This window comes from Pterocles gutturalis, unplaced genomic scaffold (assembly GCF_000699245.1).
Source record: "Pterocles gutturalis isolate BGI_N339 unplaced genomic scaffold, ASM69924v1 scaffold3000, whole genome shotgun sequence".
In the NCBI taxonomy this organism is placed as follows: domain Eukaryota; kingdom Metazoa; phylum Chordata; class Aves; order Pterocliformes; family Pteroclidae; genus Pterocles; species Pterocles gutturalis.
This window is the reverse complement of record NW_010137959.1, coordinates 59,271-81,252: the sequence shown is the minus strand read 5'-3', so window position 1 is coordinate 81,252 and position 21,982 is coordinate 59,271. Positions and strand designations below refer to the sequence as shown.

Here is a 21,982-nt window from a genome sequence, read left to right as displayed (position 1 = left end):
TTTTTAGCTGGCCTGTTTACTGCCTCTTTACTGGGAGCTGTAGAGTAGGGAGCCCTTTTAAATGTCAGCCCCTAGTTATTTAGGTGCCTGAACTTGGCTTCATGAACTTACTCATACTCATTGTTTTGGAAATTGGGCCAAAGCAATCCAGCTAGTAACCAGCCCTGAAATCACCATTGCATCTTTTTCATGGCTACATAGGAGTGAATTAAATATAATCCAAAACTCATTTAATTTCAAGGCACAAACATTTGCAAATAAATTGGATGAAATACAAATACATCATATAGAACTTATTTTAATATTTCTAGATAAATAAATGCATCTCTTTGGAATTCTTTGGACACAGACATCCATGGAAGCTCTTCTTTCTCTCTTTTTATATATTTTTTTTTATAAAATCTAAATGCAGAGAGGTTTAAAAAATGGCAAATACTAATGTATACAGAAGGCTCACTGATGAACTGCAAGTCAAAAGTGCTGTATATTCCCATCCTCTATATGTCCCAACTGTCCCTATTAACCACAGGCAGTATTATATAGCAACCACACGGTCAATATTTTGCATTACTACCTTTTAATAAAATCTTTCAAATAATTTCCTCATCTAAACTTAAATTATGTTTTTAAATTTTATTCCTCTTAAATGTATGGTAGGCATTTGACTTAGCTACACATCAGAGTGATCGCATGTGACTCAGCAGCGCACTCCGCAATATTAATAGGTACTTTTCAGCTCCCTATGGGAAAAAGCAGGCAGCAAGAATCAAATTCAAGAAGTCTATTTTTTTCTCTGCTGTTTGTTACTTACCACTTAATGACCCACATGTGAAACTCAATGGTTATATAATTATTTTATATAGTAGATTTTCTGTTTATAAGTTATTTTTCTTACTCTAACATATATACAATATATCTATATATACCCCTGATAAATCTTACTTTAAAGGGACACAGTAAACTCCTTTAAGCCTCACAGTAAACATATAAGGCTTTAAGCTGTCCATACATGAAGGTCAGCTACAGAATTCAAGGGTCCCTTCCGATTCTATAAGGTTGTATTTGTTCCAAACCCACGATGTGCAGTTATCTCGTAATATGTATCTCATGTGTTGCTGTTTACATTTTATAGCTATATTAAGACATTTTATATCACATCAGTAGGAAATAAAACAAGAGAATAAATCTGTTTCTAAGACTAAGTCTATTGCAAAAAATGTTACCTGCATCTACAGACTCTCCCACGGGTGTGATATAAAAAGAATATGTGCCATTCTTAGGATGAAATTCCAGCTACATTGCAGTCAGGAGGAACCTTATACTGACTTAAATGAGGCCAGGATTTCTCTCCTGCTTTTCATTTGCTAGTTATGACTACGCATAAACCATTTGTGTCTTCCCTCTGTTCAACACTAAAGCGTCAGGCCTGTTTAATGATGAGAGTGTATTTTTTGCTGTCCGCTGGCATGCCTTAAACACTGATCTGTCCTGTTTGTGTTACACCTTTTGAATATACACACACTGTACACATATGTTCTCAATTAAACAGGATTTTCACTTATCCTGTGTACAGCATCTGGATTTTTTTTTTCTTTCTCACTAAACCTTTTTTATTATTTACTTTGCCCTAACCATAGATTATCTTCACACTTATTCTTCTATGGCTGAGGAAAACAATTTTTGCTCACCAGGAACAGCTCCACATTATTGTAATCATTTTTGATTATTTACCAAAGTGACATAATTTGTTCATTTTCTCTTTTGCAACTCAGTTAGAAACCTAGTGGCATAGATAGAGACACAATACTACTGTTTTACAAGACATCTACTGTATCTACTTTTGTTCAGATAAATACCCAGTAACTGCTGATTTGGCAGGATTGGTAAGGGTACTACTATTCACAGTGTTTTTTTTTTCCTTCTTTAATCTACAGAATAAAGTATTTTATGTACATTGGAACCAGTTAATGCCCTTTATACAAATTTGTAAGTTGTTTCATAAAGCAGGAAAGACATTGCAGGGAAATATGTGCCAAAAAGCACAGTCAAAAGGCTTCATAATTTTTACATGTCACTACAAGTCAATGATGGATATCAGTTCTAAAACGATCAATACTCAAGAGGAATGTTCTCATTTGGAGAAAATACTGCCCATTCCCCCTTTTAGAATTTGTTCAGTTCTCTATCAAAAGTCCTGGCTCTTCATATATACTTTAAACTATAAATAAACACTGCATAGTTCAATGTTCTTGATTTTCTTTTTTGTTTGTTTTTTTGTGTTTTTTTGTTTTTTTTTTTTTGATTTGAAAAATTATTGCAGTACAATTAGTTCCTGTTTGGAGTTCAGTAAGGAGCAAACAGCACAGGAGTATGGGTGGTCCGTATAGGCCCTGGAGCTGGTCGTAGGAGTGCTGGAGGAAGTGCTGAAGTCTGGAAAAGGGTGGCTGCTGGGGCTGTGCGAAGACTGAAGGGGGAATTCACAGCCACAGCAGCAGCTGCTGCTGCAGCTGCGAGCGGATTTGGTAAGATTCGTGGAGCCATTGGCTTTGAAGGTTCCTTTGAAAATACTAATTTTACCTGTGGGGAAGAGAGAAAACAAACAAGCAAAGAGACATAATTTGTTCACATTAGTTACATGACAGGTAGCTTGACTTAAGATTATAAGTGCAAAATCAGGTGAGAGAGGCCTTGTAGTGGCTACTGACTATGAGCTGCAGGCTTGTGACAGGAGACACAATCTTGCACACTGGAGAAGGGTGAGCAGGATTTCTTTGGGGACAAAGACTTTCAATGTTCATGCCTTATCACTGAGACTTACAATTTAATATGAGATTAAAAGTCAAAGCAAACCTAAAAAGGGGCTGGGCAATCTGCACCAAAGACAAGCTGCATGTACACCTCAAGAATTAAATAAAGAAGAATTAGCCATCAATTAAAAGATCTCCATCTCGACTGCTTTATGATAGAAACCAGAGCAGAATGAAAACATATCCTCTTCCCTGGTCTGACTAAGAAGGTACTTTTGGTTTTATCGTTAAGATATAAGTTCTACTTAAAAACAAGACCTCCAGCTAGCTCCTCTTTATTATCTCCTGCCTCTAATGACAAGAAAATAAACAAAGCTTATCTTGCACTAGTTATGAAAATCTCCTAATGTTTCATATGTTCGAACAAGTGATGACTTTTATGAGTGCTGCTCTATGTCATCTTGCTGAGTCTTCAAATGTATTTTACTAGAATAATGTTCATTCTTATAAGGACTGTGAAAAAGTGGCAGACATTTTAAAATGTTGTACTGAAAAACTTTTGTCTGTATCATTTAGTATGGTGCCAAATCATGTTATTTTTGTTACTGTCACTGAGGCTTCTGCTATGAAACCGTTTAAATCATGAATCTTGTGCGTTACCAAATAGAATTTGAAAAACTCTTAATTTAGAGTTTGCAAAAAGAAAAAAAATAAACTCAAGTTTTTTCCAGACTGATTGAAAATACTCACAGAGGTCCATTATTATTTAAGAGAATCTGCATTTGGTACGCATATAAATGAACATCAGAGTAGTCCATATAGATTTCTGCAGTTTCAATGGGATTTCAAGTTTCTAATGAAATGCCAGGAGCCTGGATACCTTTGTTCTGGTTTTATAACTCTGAGATAAGAACAGAGACCTCATCTACTGACAAAGAAAAGTTCCCATTGGCTCTGATGGACTTTTGGTAACCCTGTGTCCTGGCACAACCCAAAGCCCTTTGCAAAGAACATAAACCTGAGTATGTGTCATTGAACACATGGAATACGGAATATATGTACCATGCTGTGGTAAATCTCGGTGTAAATATGGACACTGCTCTCTCATAGGGAAACACAATTTCTCATCCTTGAATTAAAAGGGGTTTTCAAATAATTAACTTGCACTATATCAGTCTGATACTTTCCATTCAACAGTACCTTGGTGGGTGAACAGTCAGAAAGTAAGGACAGGGGTAGCCTGGCATGAACCAACAGCGAGTTTCATCATTATACTACCACCATATTCCAAAAGATCTGTTGGTTCTTTACCAGCCAGACAAATACAGAATTTTGACTTTTCCTAATACCCACTGGCAACACTGCTGGCCTCGAGGTCCTTTAAAGATCTGGGAAAGATACTCAGAGGGGACCAGATTCTGTGATTCTCTTAACAGAGGACATAATGGATGCTATATACAAAGTTCCTCATGGTGCTTATGAAAAGCAACGATCTGATCTTTTCCTTGATTAGTGTTACACCCACTGATCCAAGCTGTCTTCTTCCTTTCTGAGCATTTGACTTTTTCCTCCTTTCTTACATTTTTTAGTAAATAGGCTTTTTCAGCCTTGTTTAGAACAGACAAGAGGCAAAAAAAATCCTGAGTACAAAGTGAAAAAAAAACAAAACAAAAAACCAACAACCCAGGCCAAAACAACAGGACTCTGATTGTGGTCTAGAATTCCCAGTTAAGGATGTTTTTCATAAGAGCTATTTTATTGCTGAAAGTCTGGACTATCAAACACCTGATAACCTCTTTCTCTCCTGTGTAGTATTTTATACATGTAGGACATATGCTGCTTAAAGAAGAACCAAGTAGGTCCCAACATTACAAGATTTCTTAAACTCTGAAATAGTACTGTGGGAATTCATAAAGCTTCCTTCTCGGAAGCATGCAAAACTAGACTAGACAAAGCAGTACAAATGATATTGAAAACACACCATTGTAAAGTTTTTGTTCTAGAAAAGCTATGAAAATGTAGTATGTCCTTTTTCTAACTTCTGTAGAAAAAAAATTTGGTGATCTTCATACATTTTTTGTCATAAAGAACACAGATCTTATGTGACTATATATTAAAAGCCTAGAAATATCTTGCCATTCTTGGAGGAATCTGTAACTCCTAATGAAGTTAGATAGCTTTTCAGTTAATTTATCAACATGCTTCTGATTTCAAGATAGCTGCAAAACCACTAATATCTAATACATACAGTATGTTGCACCTTCATTTCAAACATCTCTGCAAGTACTAATTAACACAAAGGTCAACATTAAGAGTAAAATAGCCATTTCCTTTCTGTTTCCTTTCCAATTAAGTAAATTAAGGGACAGTAAAGGACTTGAAAAATTAATGGAGAGTAAAGAAAAAGTCTATAGCTCATCAAAAACATTTACGTTCAAAGCAAAACTAGCAAATCCTTGGCTTGTTGCTATGTCATTCTGCATTTCAAGTGACAGTAATTTTGGTATTTTTTCTATTCAAAACCAAAAAGACTAAATGGAGAACTGCTCTTCTCCTTTCTCACTGTTTTACTATACATATCTGTTCATTTATTGATAACTCATTCTTTCCTTCTTAAATCCCCTTTGCTTCTTTGCTCACCTCTGGCCTGACTTGCATATTGTGAGCAATTGGGAGTGAGGGATCAGGAAAAGGACACGTTGCCTTGATTTGTCTGTGCAGCAACTAAATCACCTTGACCCTTGACTGGAGTTCTGAGAAAACACCACTACATAAAATGGCAAATAGAGAACTATGCAAAACAGCAACAGTAATGTACTAGTTATTTTCAGCCCTTGGGAAACAATGAATTTCCTAAAGGAATAACAAGAATCCTCTCAGAGAGGCTTTAGCAATTCCATATCCTACTTACCTAATTACATATTTTCTATTCCTTTTAGTATAGCTTATATGTATTGTAGACTTTGGTCTTCCTGGTGGATTACTGAAAACCCTATGGGCTATTTCCTTACTAGTGGATCTACCAGAACAGTGCACTGCATTATGCTACAACATCTAGGAAAGCTCCTACCCAACTGAATTGGGCATATACCACTCACGAGGGCTGCCCCAACAAGGACACGCTTTTGGTTGTAAAGAAAAGAGCTTTCAGTCAAAGAGAACTGAGTTTTCACAGAGAAAAAAAGCTGCATATTCTGCCTGCATTAGAGAAGATGGTCAAGGAATAAGGGGCTGATCTCTGTGAGACCAATGAATCAACATCCTTCCTCTGCCAAAACCAGCTATAAACCCTTAGAAAACACCATGGCACATAAAACAATCATGCAGTTTATCTGATGGAGATAAATGTCAGATGTTTCACTATCCCACCCACAATATAAGCTGTTTCTTAATGAATTGCAGGATCCTAGCAGGGTTTTTTATTAAAAATTAATTTTTTTTCTCAGCTTTTGAAACTTGTAAGAACTGCGTTTTTGATAGTTTATCCTGACAGTCAAAAATGTGACCAGAACCATCCTGAGACTGAGTGGAATGAAATGAGAGATGGATTTTTAAAATTGTTTCAATTGTTATCTAAATAATTTTCTAAAAAAGGATAGAATAAAGGTTTTATGTTTCATAGAGTTTTATTTAGTCATTTCATCACTATTGTCCTTGGTGAAAACTGGAAAAATCCTGTTTGACATCTGGATGTTTCTTTCATCCCTTGCTCTCTAATGACCTTTGAAGCCAACTTCTTTTCTGAGGTTATTCAGGGTAGCTACAAAAACAAGGACCCACGGGTAGTCCACACCCATCAAAGTATACAAAAAGTCCCTTTTGGGCCTTCCAGGGCTAATTCAGACACTTGTATACTCCCATTGCTTACATTATTCCTCTTATTTTAAACATTTTTCTACATACATTTTCTAAATACTCTATTCAGCAGGGTTAAAATAAAAGTAAAATTAAAAGGTGATTGGCTTACCCCTAGAGGATGTGTTCCCTTTTGGAGTTTGTTGTAAGGGCTGTATTTAGGTTTAGGTGGCTTCCCAGCAGCTCTGTCTTTGTGCCTTCTACTGCTTATGTGCTGTTAAAATACATTAAAAAAAATAAAAAAAGAATTATACTTCTTTAATAGATCAATTCAGGTACTGCTTTACACAAGGGTGCTCCAATACTGAAGTCTACTGCTCTCCACAACAGCATTACTTCGACTAATTCATTAACGGACAGGAATAGGGTCTGTTCCAATTTGAACGATCCTTTGCACATCACATATTGGGACTGTGGTTCTCCACAGTGCTCAGTTCAACTCTGCTTCCACTGTAGTCAATTATTTTCTCACCTTTGTTAACTTCAACAAGACCTGAATTAGGTCAAAGATAGAAGCCTTTGAAAAAATCCTCCCTGTCTCTATAAAGCACCCATCCAATTCAATCCACTGCTTACAAAATCTTGGAAGAATATTAGACAGCAGAGCATCCCCTACTCAGGGGTGGAGGCAGAGGGAAGGTCACAAAATTGTTTAAATCCCTAAGAATCCCTTCATAAAATCTATGCGATTTTATAAGAATCCTTCTACCCAGACCTTATTGCACTATTAGATGTAAGAGATCTTTTTCAGAACTATATTTTTACTTTGATTTTCATTTTCAAGAGCGTTCTCACCAAAAAAAAAAAAAAAAAAAAAAGGACAAAGGACTGGACATTTTTTTTTCCTGAAGACAAGCAGAAGACAAGTATTGCTATTATCCATTACAGAATTTATCTTCATTCTTGTAAAATTCCTTAACAAGTATCTAATTCCAAAAGGCATATGGAATTAAACTGTTTTTCAGAACAAAGGCTTTGTTCATCTGAAGAATGACTGAACATAAACTTAGCATAATTGCAATTTAGAGGTCATGCTTCTCAGTTACAGAGTAACACTGATTAAAAAAAAAATAAATATTACAAATCCTCTCCATCCCGCATTTCTAAGAAGGTTATTCAGTGTTTTGTGAAAATACTGGCTGCACCCAACTCCACACTGTTGTAAAGGCAAATATCATGTAGTACACTAAATGGCAGGGTTTATTAGCTTATGACAATTATAGTAGTCTAAAGACAGTTGTAACGTTGCAGCTTACAGCTTCTATAACCCTTTAAGAAATATACATAATCAAGAGCTTTTTGAGCAAATATATTCTGTGCATGGGAAAATAATATCCAGAAGAAAACATACAGCATGAAAGACAAGTACAAAGGGCAAAATCTGTAAGCTCCATTTGGATACAAACTGTTAGACTGACACACTGATTGTGTTGGTACTTTATCACCATGAAAACAAAGAACAGCCAAGGATTCACACTCTGCAAACTAGCTGAGTACCTGTTTCAGTTGTGTCTCAGAGTTTACGTGCACATCACATATTTCACAGTGAAATGTTTTGTTCTGAAGGCCTGTGTTTCCTTTATTCACAGGTCCTTTGCCTTTTACGCCTGCCCGGGGAAAGGCTTTTATGGTTCCACTTCCATTCCGAGCTTCCAGCATAGTTTTGTGCTTAGTCCCTGGAGACATTAGAAATGGGAAACAGAAACAACTTTGGCAATTTGGTTGCATTCATTTTTAAATTTTCTTTTTAAAAGAAAATCATATGAATCTCAGCTTGGTGCCATGTGCTATCCTTGGAATGTGCCTGTGTTTGTCTGTATCAGATTCATACCAGTGTTACAGTATTTCACATCTGATATTTAATAATTAAATTACATATCTGTAAGTAATGCACTAGAACAAAGCAGCCACACCAGTAAGCAGTGGCACAATCAGGTATCCTGATGGGAAGTTAAATGGGTGTGACTTTTCTCATTAACTCCTGCTGCTAATAAGACCTGAATTGTAGTTGCAAAGGAAGAGTAACTTTGCTATTAATGATGTACTTGTCTTTGATTTGTAGTCTTCCTGAATGGATTGATAAGCAGTATGCATTAGGTATCTTACACTTAAATCTGTGATTAATTACTTAGTCTCCAAATCAAAAAGGGGGCAGAGTTTCTGTCAGCAACCTATGGATCCTTAATGGCCTGGACAGAAACCAAAACGTGGGAGAAACATGCATGTGAGAAAAATGCACTTACATTTTTTATTAAAATAAAGATTGGATAGAAAACAACAGTGTCCTATTGTTTTACCTTTATTCAGTCTGAACAATTGCTTACACTGTTGACTTCCATGCAGGTAGTCTGTGATGATAATGGACTACTACTGTGTTCAGAATCAGTGTTCCACTGATAATTGTTGTATGCATCCACATACAACACACACAGTTTATCAGCACAGACAGCAAAAACTTGGAGGGTTGTTATTTAAATATTCAGAATAATATTTTAGCTCTCATCTTGCTCAGAAAAATGTTTAGAGTCTACCTCTCATATGAAATTAAATAGGTTAAATGGGTACAGCTTTAGGAACTTGAATTTTCACTAGCTGAAGATCTGGCATACAGCAAACACAGCATTCAAAACTGATTAGGCTTTGTTTCTCATGAATACCAACAAATTACCATTTCCTTTTTAATTTAAGTGGATTCTATAGGCATGCCAAAGTTATTTCTTTTTTTAATATGCCATAAAACGACTGATCATTTTGCTGCAGGCATATCATCTCTGTATCTGTATTTCAAACCTCTGCCTGTCTCTTAATTCTGTCTACCTAGCTGGCAGGTAACCCCTGAATCCAAAATCAGAAGTTCTTCTGTAGGACTGTTATAGGTGGTCATTGCCACCATATTAAATCCCAAGATCGTTCAACCCTGCTCACCACAAAGCAAATCACTAAGAAGCTTAAATAGTGACTGTGAATGGTGGCTCTCTACTACTCTCTACTACTCCTATTGATGCTACTAGCTCTAATAACAAGAAAAGGTTTAAAAATTAAGAAAGATGGAGGTAAGCAATTACCCCCTTATGCAGCAGTTGTTATCGGTTGATGAAAACAAAAGAAAAATACAAATAATTTAAACAAGTTATTAACAGACAATAAGGATCTAAGAGTTCTGTCTCTCATCATTGAACTCTGACTGACTGACACTCCCTCTTTCAGCCCTAATTTGTTAGATTTCAAACAAAACTAATGGCATTCATACTCAGTTTGCTAACTGGCACAAAAAACCCTATGTGAACTCTGAACACCAAAGGTAATGAAGCATGAGCTGTCATTTAGCTCTAAAAGGTCTGGAAGCTGCAAAAGCTAAAATGTAAGAAAATGGGTATCTTGCATGCAACAAATTCCTTTCTTCCCCCTTTATGAAAGCCTCTTTGCCTGTCATTTTTATTCTTTAATAGTTAATGAATTCCATGTAATTGCCAGTTTTCTGCCACCTCTTTGTCCCCTACTGCAAGAGATCTAATCTATTCAGGGGAAGATAATTGCAGAGCTCTCGAGACAGAAGGAAAAAAAGGAAGAAAGCAAGCACTGCTCCATCTCACCACTGTTGTGCGCCTCCAGCTGTGAGGCAGAGTTGACAGCGACTTTGCATAGTGAACAGTACAGCAGTCTTTTTGCTTTTTCTTCCTCAGTCTCAACGGAAGGGCATGTGGTGCTGCTAGTGGCTGTCGTGGGGATTTTCTCCACTTTAGAGGTGATCTCAGTTGTCGTAGCACTGCTCTTCCGGACTTCCACGGTTGTCGTTGTTGATATTGCTGGTGTCCTTGTGGAAACGTCTGTGGTCAAAGGGAGGAGATGGAAGGGGGAAAAAAAAAAAAAAGACTGACCTTTGGCATTTGCTTGTTTGTATCCTAATGCTGTAACCCACAGAGAGCCAGATCGTGCCTGTGATGGTTTGACTAATGGTAATGAACTAAATCTGACCTTATTCTTTGTATTTTGCGTGGTTACAACATACAGTACTCACGTATCAAAATGCCACATATTCTGTCTCCTGCATCCTGCTAACACCCAGTAAATATAGAATTCATAAACTGAAAAGACAGGTCATTAAGACTGTAATGTAAAACTGAAAGATAATCCACTAAAAGGGGTCATGTAAATTAACAGTACAATAGGCAGTTAAAATTTGTACGCAGCACTTTAGAGGCATAAACTGCTACAATACTGCATAATACTTACGCTGAGAAGCCAAGCTAGAGTTTTAACATTTTGTACTAATAAAAATAAAAATTAAATAATTGTATGTTCTTGATATCTGATATAATAAAACAATAAATTGATAATTCACTTGATATTAGCCAGAACTAATATTAAATTACTTAAGCTAATTATTAATACATTCATCCATGCATTATTATTATCTATTATTGCATACTAACAACATACACTAATAAGAGTAGTTAAATACACAACATTCTATACTGAGACCTACACAAACACTAATAAGATTTCTGCTCTGTGTATCAGTGGTATGTTTGGAAAAACTGTAAGCATATTATATACCTAAATCTATTAAGAAACCCAGTGCTTGCATCTAAGAACCTGTGTTTTTCTGTAGTTTTCAAATCCAAGAGAGTAAATACACAATGATTTTGTGGTTTGAGTAAAATACACACGACATTTGGATATGGCAGAATCATACGGTACTTAAGTACTTAGCAGGGTAAAGGACAGTAAGATCCATCACTGAGACAGTGGAGAAGATGGCAAGTAAGGGACAGGAGAAGGAGACAAGGGACAGGAGCAGTTCTGCCTTTGCAGCATTTTATTTTGTTATATATCAAGCCTACTGATTAGCAGCTTCCCCGGTAAGAAATCTTAGTTACTTTACTGAGATAGTCCTGGAATTGGGTATTTTCCACCATAGACAGCTCATTTTGGTTTCTTGCATCGCTTGGTGTTAGCGGTGCTCTACTGCCTATTAGAACAGGCAAAATAACAATTATTTAGCTTACAGATCTCAGTATGTTCTGTGATGCAGGAAGGACACCACTAACTGATGCTGCAGAGGTGTGTTCCAGACTAATACTGTTCAACAACTTCAGTAATGATGAATGCACCTATTAACTTAGAAGACATTAGCAAACCGGGGGCAAGCGCAAACACACTGGGAGACATGATTCAAAACAATTTTAATGTGTTGGAGAAATGGAAAAATAGATGCTTTTCAGTAAAGGCAATTGAAGAAATCCATATTCAGTAGGATTAATCTGATCTATTAAAACAGTGATGAACAGCCCCAGTACTGCTTTTTGTTTGTTTGTTTGTTTGATTGATTTTGGGTTGGTTTTTTGTTTGGTTTTTTTTTTTCAGAAAAAGCTTTCAGTAGCAGATAACAAGAGGAACACCGATCTCTTACATCATTGTGTTACGAAAAACACCCCTACCATACTGAAAGTGCAAAGTAAGAGATTTATGAAGTATTTTTTTTATCCTCTAATCAGCACTGGAGACCCTGTGTCCCGCCTCAGGACTGTAACATCAAAAATTAACAATTACTTGCTTTGTTGTTATTCCAGCAGCAATACAAATGCAAACCAACAGGAGAGTGGCTGCAAGGGAGGAAGCCAAAACAAATTAGAGGTGTAGAAAATATGGACTGTGGATACAGAAGACGAAGGGCAAACGCTGACAACATTTTTCTTATCTGTAGAAGGTAGCTAAAAATAAGACAATAAAGTCTTCTCCCTGATCCCTCGTAACAGGTCAAGGACTATTGGGTTACAACAAGAGAGACTTAGATTAGACATCAGGAAATTCTTTCTAATATTAAAACTTGTAAAGCCTGAGTATATCCTGTCTACAGAGATCTGGAAATACTGCCCACTGGAGGGCTTGAAACTGTCCGGAAAAGGATCTGCAAGAGCAACCCAGGCATGATCCCCTTTCAGTCAGTGGGAATACGACCCATCAAGCCCTATTAATTTCTACAAATTGTGTATTTTGTAATGTTTCTACATATTCCCCCAGAGGGTTTTTAAAAATTACTATTCATAAAACCAAGAAAGCAGAGTTTGTCATGTGAATATTCTACATATTGCCAGGCATTAAAGTATATAGCAAAAATAAGGTCCCATTCAAGGTCTAATCAAAGTATTTTTTTTCCTGAGAGTAAGTCTGGAGGTGATTATATCCTGAAGGTACTGGGGAAGTCAAATACTGGTGCAGAAGGAATGATGTTACCTTGCTTAACGTTCCGTTCTTATTTATTATTTTTTACAGACCAACAATAATGTTTCAAAAGAAAAACACTATTTTGAAATGTTAAATATTTTGTTGGGAAACTGATAAGAAAACGAAGCTTTTTTAGATATGTCCACAGACGTACACATTTAACTAGTCACTCCTTTCCCATCCCAGAGAACCTGTGTTGATATTGGCTTTCCTTCAGTTGAAAGTTGCTGCAGTAAAATTATTTTCCTCAAAAGCCTACTCCCAGCAGTACATAACACTGCTTTTGAAACTTTAGTTTCTTCATCCTGGGACTACTGTACAGCAGTAGGTCTAGCTAATGTACTTTCCTGGTGAAAAGGAAGGCAGAGGGCAGATGGCACCAAGGAGTGAGAACAAAAAGAGAAAGAAGACAGTAACGTTCTCTAAGGATTGATGGCAAGGTTGGTGCTCATTCTAATCTTGCAGGAAATTAGATATGTACATCAACTGCCATCACCAGCTTTGCAGTGGAAGGGTCAGGATTTTGCCTTAAGCAAAATATAGATCATAATTTCTTTATTTTCCATAGGAAAAACTGAGGCAATGCACAAAAAAAAAAAAAAAAAAAAAGCTTAAATAACTGCAGATTTTGTTCTGCCTCAGGTATCTGACCTCCTATATCTATGTTGATCTGATGTTTTACCATGTAATTTTTTTAAAGCAAAAAGAAAATGCAATCAACTATGCTCTCCCTTGTGAGGGTGTCTTGATATGCATGGCTGAAAGCAGCATTGTATATAAAAATCAAACTAAAAATGGTAGATGTCATCAGCATAATCTTCAACTAAGAAAAATATCAAGGTTCAGAGCATATATTCTGCTCATATAACTTTCAAAAAGTGCCCTATATTAATACATTACATATTTCACACGCATTGATGACATACAAAAATATACAAGAAAACCATTCAATTTCCCCATCTAAAAGCCATAACACATTTAAAGATGCAAAGCTGCTCCTCCTTATATAAACTTCAGAATTATCTGCAGGAATTAAGGAGAAAACATTCTAAAAGCTGTCAAGTAAGCTTACAAAGTGGGAATTCAAATCCTCTTCTCACCAGAACTTCTAAACTAACTAGCATGTGTCTCTTTGAATATATTACAGTGGTGCTGCCTGTACACACTTCAGTGCCCTAAATAGAGAGTACAGCATTAAAGGTACAAGAGATTAAAAAAAAAATCCAAACCACATAAACCACAACACCAAAAAGGAGCACGAAGGCATTTGAATTTATGCCTTGAAGACTGAATCAGCATTTCTTAACATTATATTATGACAGTCCTTTAAGAACTATTTCAATAATAAATTATCTAGAATCAAGCTGGATAATCAGTCACAGTCAAATGTAAGATTTGTTTCTGGTGACGCAGGCTTGCAGAGCTGTGCTATTTTCATACCAGTGGCCTGCAGCAAATACTCATTACTGCAACTGTCGCCGCTTGGCTTTGGCATAGAAGCTGATTGCTAATATTGTATGGAACTGGACTCCAGCAGCAAAAAATGGAACACTTCAGGATTCAAAATAATCCATTTGTGTTCTTGGTCTTAATATAGCAACAGAACAAAAATTAAAAATACCAAAAAATTACATTAAAACCTAATCCTGCTCACTGCCAAAATAAAATATTTATTTCAACAAGACAAAGCCAGATGAAAAACATTCTGTGAGAACTGACTCCTTCCAGTACTACAGATACCACAGTTCAAGTGGAAAACTGCGTGTGTGATTAAGGTCCTCCTCAGAAGCAAGATTAATTTTATATCCCAGCTACAAAACTCATGAATTTTCTTTAGGCTGAGGAAACATAAAACTGCAACTCATGGTTTTCTTCTGAGTATGTGAAAGTCTCACTCATCAGTTCCTGCTACTAACTGTAAGAATTTCTTATCCTGAAACTATAAATAGACCCACAGAGAGAAAAGTGCTCTGACTTCAAACAAATCACAACTATTCATGAACGTGTTTTTTCTTCCACTATCTCAAGTGGCACACATTTAAAAATATCTGATTTAGCACATACCCATGTATTGTGGTCTCATTTAAATAAAATCCTGCATTTGACATAAAAGGATTGAGCATTTGGCCCATAACGCTGTCCAGGAAAAAACAAAAAATCCCCAGAAAAACCCCCTGCAGAAACTGCACATTTTTTCTCATGACAAACAGGACTTGATATGAAATATTTCACTATATTATAAGCATTGCACTATACTCTTAGTATTGCAGAAATGTTGTCAGCTGGCTCACTTATAGCTAACCTGCATCAAGTAACAGAATGCTTCCGTACAGGTGCTCAATACTGGCATGTTCAAAAGAGTCTCAGCATATTATTTTCCTGCCTACTAAGAACCAGGTCATCCATTTCCTTGGGCTGCTTTGAAAATCACATGTTCCGTGTCCTCTGTGGTAATTACATTTGAAGATAAGATGTAATTTCTTTCAAATCTATAAATATAACAGCAGAGTGTATTAAAAACAAAGTACCATCTCAAAAATAACTATGCAACTGACTTTTTTTCATTCTTGGCTGACTTTCTGTACTCATATGCTAAAACACAAGCACATGTGCTAGCATATTTGCTGGCTCTGGCACTTAAACAAAACACTTCGAGGAACTTTGACTCAAATGCATCAGATCTTCCTCCTTTATATGTGCAGAATGCAAACTCGCATATTTTGTGGTTGGTTGATATTTGGCCCATTACAATATATTCTACAGAAAATTATTTCAGTATCGTATTATGAAAATTCCAGTCATTAGACTTAGTTTACATTCAAAACCTGTGTTAAATCTATTTTTTATAGCTATATCTTTCCCAGAATGTATATCTTTTACTTGGAGAGTCAGTAGTATATTTTTAGAACTTAGAAGGACACATGTAATTTTTTTGTAAGAAAAAAGTACTTACAACTGCATGGTTTAGAGAGTTAAGTACCATACATCACACATTTTTGGCATAAAAGATACAAATATCTGAATGACAGTTGTGTACTTCATTACTTTATGATAAGACCTCCTCCAGTGAAGCAACATGAAACCTTGTAATTTATGGTATTTACCTGATCTTTTACAGTACGGATACTAATTCATATGCAATAATGGAAGAGTCAAGAACTCTGAAGTAATAAACAAAGCTGTGTATGACCAAACAGGAACACAATTTGAAAATTTTTATAAGCTGCCTCTTCTGATCTTGTTTTTCAAACACCAGCTATCGACCTATTTTATCTCCCCCTGTCACTGCCCTGGCTTGTCAGTCACTTTCTTACTAAAGATCCTCGTTACTTTGCTTTGTCTATGTGTCCGTCATGATTGCTTTTGATATCCAGAAAGTGAAAGGCTGAGCATTTCTAAGGTATCACCCAAGCTTTTCCTCAAATGTATACAACAAACACTACTGAGAACCAGGAGGACTGCAAACTTTCCCAGGACCAGCATGAAAATACCAGGAATTTTCTTGGTTGGTAAGTGGAGAAGGAATGACCTCAGTATGTTGACCAGTCCCTGTTTTTTAACACTTAAATAAATCACATTATACACAGCATTCATCACGCAGAAACAAAGGATGAAGAAACAAGTGGCTCTACAATAAGTGGCCTCATTTTATTTCTGCCTCTGCTCCATGCCTCCCAGTGATAAGCCTTGGTGGTGACTGGATGGGAGGGAGACAAAAGGTGACAAAAGAGAGAGTGAGAGTGAAAGAAAGCAACAAACTTCACATATTTGCTCTGTGGATTCTTTTTTCTCCACGTAGACCCAATTCTGCCAAGTCCTAAAATGACCTTCTTCATTAATTAGCAGTACACAATTTCCTAATGAAATGATACCTCATTTTTACTAACAGTTCCCTTGGTTTAAAACACAGTTCATTAATCCTGAACAGCCTTAACCACAGAGGGATGACTGCATTCCTGTTGAGGTTAATTGAATGGAGCCAGCAGCAACAGCAACAGCTGGGGGTAAAAGGCCTGTGGAAAGGGAAGGAGGAAGGTAGGGAAATGTCATGCTGTGTCTAAGTTTTGGGTTCTCAGGCAAAAGTAGCTGACAAAAACGTGACTGGAAGGAAAGGAGATGACGAGGAGAAACCATTTCTTTTTCAATCTGTTTTAAGCAACTCTTGGCGATGACTGGGTTTGGGCCCTGAGCTGTCCTTTCTGTTGCATAGATTTCTCTTCAGCCAGGCAGAAGAAAAACAGCTTTCTCCAGCTGCAAGCGAAAGGGTCCCCACATAAGGAGCTGTAGGGGAAGAACGTGTCACTGGCTGAAGCTACTCTTGCTGTTTAATTCATGAGACTTGTGTAGTGAAAAATTCAATCTGAAACCAGGACAAACTGTGACAAAGTGTTTTTTTAAAGGGCGGACCTCACAGTCAAGTGCAAAGAGGATTTTTGCAGATTGTGGTCTCAGTGGCCCTGCTAAAATAACATATTTGCTATTTTGACTCTAACTCGAAGGTCATATATATGGCAGTGTGCTAGATTTCATTTTGACAGTTATGTTTTTATTTTGGAGGCTGCAATATAAAACATTGCTTTTAAGATAAGGAATAAAACATGCACATGGTGGTTCGATCACATATATAGAAGGAAAGCTGTAGTAGTATACTATACGTAGGTCTCTCATGCTTGGCAACATCAAACACTATACTGGCAAACTGCCACCGGTTTTACATCTGTGCATGCTTCAGTATGCATTTCCCAACTTTTAAGTAAAAGCAAACACAGTCAAAAATATATTTGTAGTTAATTGTAATGCATGAGCAGAAATTGAGCATCAGTTGAGTTTGCCACCAGTAAAAACCAAGGAACTGAAAACAATTCTTTAAAAGCTAGAAACCCACTAAAGAAAAAGGTTCTGTAAGATACACTACAGTAAAACAAATTTGCCATGAATTTTCTGCAGCATGGAGGCCAACGTGCACAGCAGTCCCCATCTGTTATTATTAAACTCTCTTATCCTCACAAACAGGTCAGCTGCACATGAATTGCCTGTTGCTCCTTGGCTCGTATTGAACTCCAGACTCTGCCTAGGGATATCTGGGAGATTTAGCTTTGGCCAGAAGTTATCCAGAGACAGTTATAGCAGTGGAAATGAATGGATGGTTGTGTCCCTGTCTCCAGGAACATCCCTGGCACTGTTGGAATCACTAGTGTAGACAGTAGTCTAAAATACTATTTAAAAATAGGTCCTGCCTCATCACCAAGGAAGGTCCAGGCGATACAAATTATAGCTGGTCATTACTGGAGGCAGTACTTCCCCAATGAGAAGTCAGGGAGCAACTTTTGTCTGTGTCACTAACAGCAATGGCTTCAAAGTATTACCTCCTCACCAAACACCCATTAGGGCTTTAAATCAAGCCACGTACCTGGCAGAGCAAACTGATGTTATCAAGGCCAGCATGTAACTATGATTCAGCCTCTGTCCTGCTGCCCCCACATGCCTACCCTGCAGTCATGGGGAAGGAAGCAGAAGCCACACTGTTCTCTTTCACCTTGCACTATCAGCTGTAGTGAGGGAAGTGAGCTTTGAAAGGGGCTCTCCTGAACTCCCCTTCTCTTTAACAGAGACATAGAGCAGACACAGTCCAGGCTATACACCACTGAAGACAGAGAAGTATTTTTCACAAAACAAGCAGGCTGGCAAAACCTATTTAAAACTTGATATCTAAAACAATTTACTGTGGAATCTCTCCCCCAGCAATCTGCCACCAAAAACAAAGCAGCACAGAGAAGTATTAATCACTGGCAGAAGGAAAATACATTGCTTTCATTAATCAAATGGAACAAGGAAAGAAGTAAGTGAACTGCACTGCAGAGTGAATAGGATTGCTCTCCACTTCAAGCAGGGAGTTGATTTTTTTGCATTTTAAGCAAGTTGAATGTCCTTTTTTTAAACCTCCATTTAAATTTTAAGTTTCAATATATAGTCCTAGAACCTAGAAGTAAATTAGAACAACTGGAATCCAGCTCAGAATTTCTGAGAACTCTGACTTCTGACCACCCTCATAAGTGTAACACCTCATGGCATTCTCCAGTCTTCAATCCAGGAATAATTAAAGCTATTCCCTTTACAGCAGCTTACTTCCTTTACTGGAGAACATTGAGCTAGTAAATCTGGCTTTGGCAATAAACTAATGTTGTGTCTAATACAGGAATTGTCAGAAGCTGTACAAGTATCTGTTGTAACTGTGTAACTTTTTCAGTGGAGTGAAGGCAGGGAGACCAGTGAGAAGACATATATTCTTTCAGACATCTGTCTTGGAGTGCACCATAAGTAAATCCTGTAGCAGATGTGTTCTGGGGACTGATCAGCAATGGGTTTCTTACCACCAACTGCTCTTCCATAAGTACTTGAGATACTAAACGCCCAAATTTTGCAGGGAAAAATTTCACATGGAATTGATGAGAGAACAGGACAGGAGATGATAGTGATGTTATCGTTAAACTTCAGAGTAAATCAGTGTTTTGACTTTCCTGCTATCCCATTTAGATTTTCAGTAGTCCTCTTCAGTCCTTTTTCCTTTTACAAGGAATTCTTCCTTTGGCTGACCATGCTCTGCAGGTAACATGTTTCATAAATTGACAGGTGCATCCCAAGAGTAGCACCCAAATGAGTGCCAGGGAAAGGAAATCTCTTGCAATTTCCAGAGAGCCTGTGAAAGAATCTTTTACTACTCACAGCTGCAGTTACTATGACCATCTATTTAACTTGCTCTTATATCTCCAGCAGGTTCTATCATCTAAAATAAATGTTCCTACTACTGCCTGTATCCTCTCTACTCCTTCCCCTCTCCCACCCACCACAGGTCATTTCTGATGCAGGCCTGAACAAAGGGCTTACGAAATACCCTGTGTCATCATTCCAGTTAAAGACATTTAATATTGTTTAAAAAGAGAGCTGCACAGACAACCCAGACAAGCAATTTCTAAATAACTTGCTGTCATCATAGTTCTTGTCATGATTTACAGGTTTTGTTTTGCTTTTTTCTTACATTTTTAAAAAATAAAACAATTATTTTGTGCAACACTAGCAGTCTCTGTTGGCTATCGTGTCAGTTTTTGCTCTACCTTCAGGCAGCCTGCCACCAACTGAACTATTAGTTTAATTACATTAGTTGGCAGAAGAAACATGTTAAGTAAACCACAGTGAGGTTAGATGGATGGTCCTGGGATTAGGCAAAGAGCAAGAGAAACCTGTCTACTTCAGTACTTTAGTGAGTTTCCTCTTATCCAATTTTCTCTTTGTGAGAAGAGTCTGAAACACCTCTTTTGCTCTCTTCCAGTCCACTCCCTGGCACCATCCACACACACACAGCAAAGAGGTTATCAGTGCTTTGCTGTTTGGGATATTTGTCTAGTCACTACCATAATTTTAGCAGGCAAGTTCTCCACAGAATTAAATGGAAGAAGAGATGTTTTCCTAGTCCAAAGGTGTTTTTCTGGTGAATTATATAAAGTCTTTTACACACAGGTAAAACAGTGAAAATCACAAATACATTTCATAATGGCACCAATCATAGATATTATTCCTAGTTCCAAAGCTTACAAAACCAAATATAATATTTGATTTAACCAATTACACATAAAACAATGATTGGTTTGTATTTTAGGACACCAAGCTATCAGAACAGACCTTAACAAGGAAATCACTGCTCTTAGGTTGCAGTGACAGAAGATGAGAACAGCTGCATATTAATGAAAATTAGCATCAAAATGGCAGCACAAGACTAGCTTTAGTAAACATTTGCAGAATCTCAGATGAGGCATTTAATTCTTGCTATGCTTTGGCTTTCTCTCATGCATTCTCTTCTAAGGCTGATATTAAAGGACTACATTATCTGGAAAAGTAAAAGGGACATACATTAATACTCATAGTGACATAGTTGTTGAATAGTTCTGTCCAGTATTTGGAAAGACAAAAGTTCTGTCATGTTGAGTGAAGGCAGCTATGTTGTAAGTAGTGTGATTCTTAAGAGGCTAGTCACAGGCAAAGTGAGAGCTACAATCTGTTCAGAAGAAATGTCATGGAGGGACATTTAAAGAAAACAGCTCTTTGCAACAGGAGCAGGGCTGCTAATAATTGCAAACTGTCTGTGCTAGTTCTGTAATGGTTGGTCTTTTCACATTTTGCTTTCCAGTAGGGGAGGATATTAATGAGCATCATTACAGTTTTTTATTAATTTTTTTTGGTAAACCCAGTTGTCATTCTGTACATGTGCCACACATTCCTTTGTATGCAGTTCTTTGCCTAACAACATAACACAGTAGCAACAAAAGTGGTTTCAGCTTCCCTTCTAAGTGTGGCTGCAAATTCTACACCACTTACCAGATCATACCCTAGCTCCCTCTGTTAAATTTTTTTCCTTTCTTGTATATGACAGTTATTCAGACATCACTAGGTCCGACATCATTCAGAACCAGCGTTAGCTCTCAGCAAAGAGAAAGAGAGAAAATAAAAGTTCTCTTTAGGAGTGTAATATACTATACTGCTGGTTCCTTAGTTTTCATTCTGTCATATTTGTCTCCCGTGTACATTATAACAGAGAAAAATATATGAATAAGAGTCTAACAAAACAAACCGAGATATTTGATAGTTGCCCGCATTTGCAGCTATTTTATGAATAACTGAATGTATTTTTCATATACATGTTTATACAGTGTCTAGGTGAATTGGTGTAATTTGCCTGCCTCAACAGCCTTTCAGACACATAATGACTTGTTAATGAACATGCAAGTCCAAAGTATCACAGTTCTGCAACAATCAGATCACCATTACACAGCCCTGTCTTCACTCAGTTTAGCATCAGTAACTTTTCCTTAAAATCCATTTTTCCTTCATAAAAAGTAATATTTTTAGCACTTCTATAATGCCTTATCTCAACAATTCCAGTTCAAAGACTACTGAGGTGCAGAATATACAGGGAAAAGGGAAAACCAGTAGCAACTAGAGCATATAATTAAAAACAATTAATCCAGAATAATTTTGCGTAAAGTCTGGGGGATTGCTGGAGGGCTGGGTTTTTTTATGAAGAGTGTATTTTACCTCCTCTTGCTTATTCCTCCTTAATATCTAGCAGTTAATAAAAAAAATTATGATTAAGTTTTTCA

At 37.0% G+C, this 21,982-nt stretch overlaps 1 protein-coding gene across 1 annotated transcript in view; it reads right to left on the bottom strand.

Annotated features, from left to right (window-relative positions):
• Nucleotides 1-2,130: 2,130 nt before the first annotated feature.
• The window catches only part of ZNF385D (zinc finger protein 385D), a 66,193-nt gene continuing 46,341 nt past the window's right edge, over nucleotides 2,131-21,982 (bottom strand). The window contains exons 3-6 of the mRNA XM_010082770.1: nucleotides 10,196-10,429; nucleotides 8,100-8,278; nucleotides 6,715-6,816; nucleotides 2,131-2,577 (exon numbers count right to left, since the gene is read on the bottom strand). Of these exons, the coding sequence (XP_010081072.1) occupies nucleotides 2,344-2,577; nucleotides 6,715-6,816; nucleotides 8,100-8,278; nucleotides 10,196-10,429 (749 nt within the window). The 3' untranslated portion in view covers nucleotides 2,131-2,343. The remainder of the gene's footprint in view (nucleotides 2,578-6,714; nucleotides 6,817-8,099; nucleotides 8,279-10,195; nucleotides 10,430-21,982) is intronic.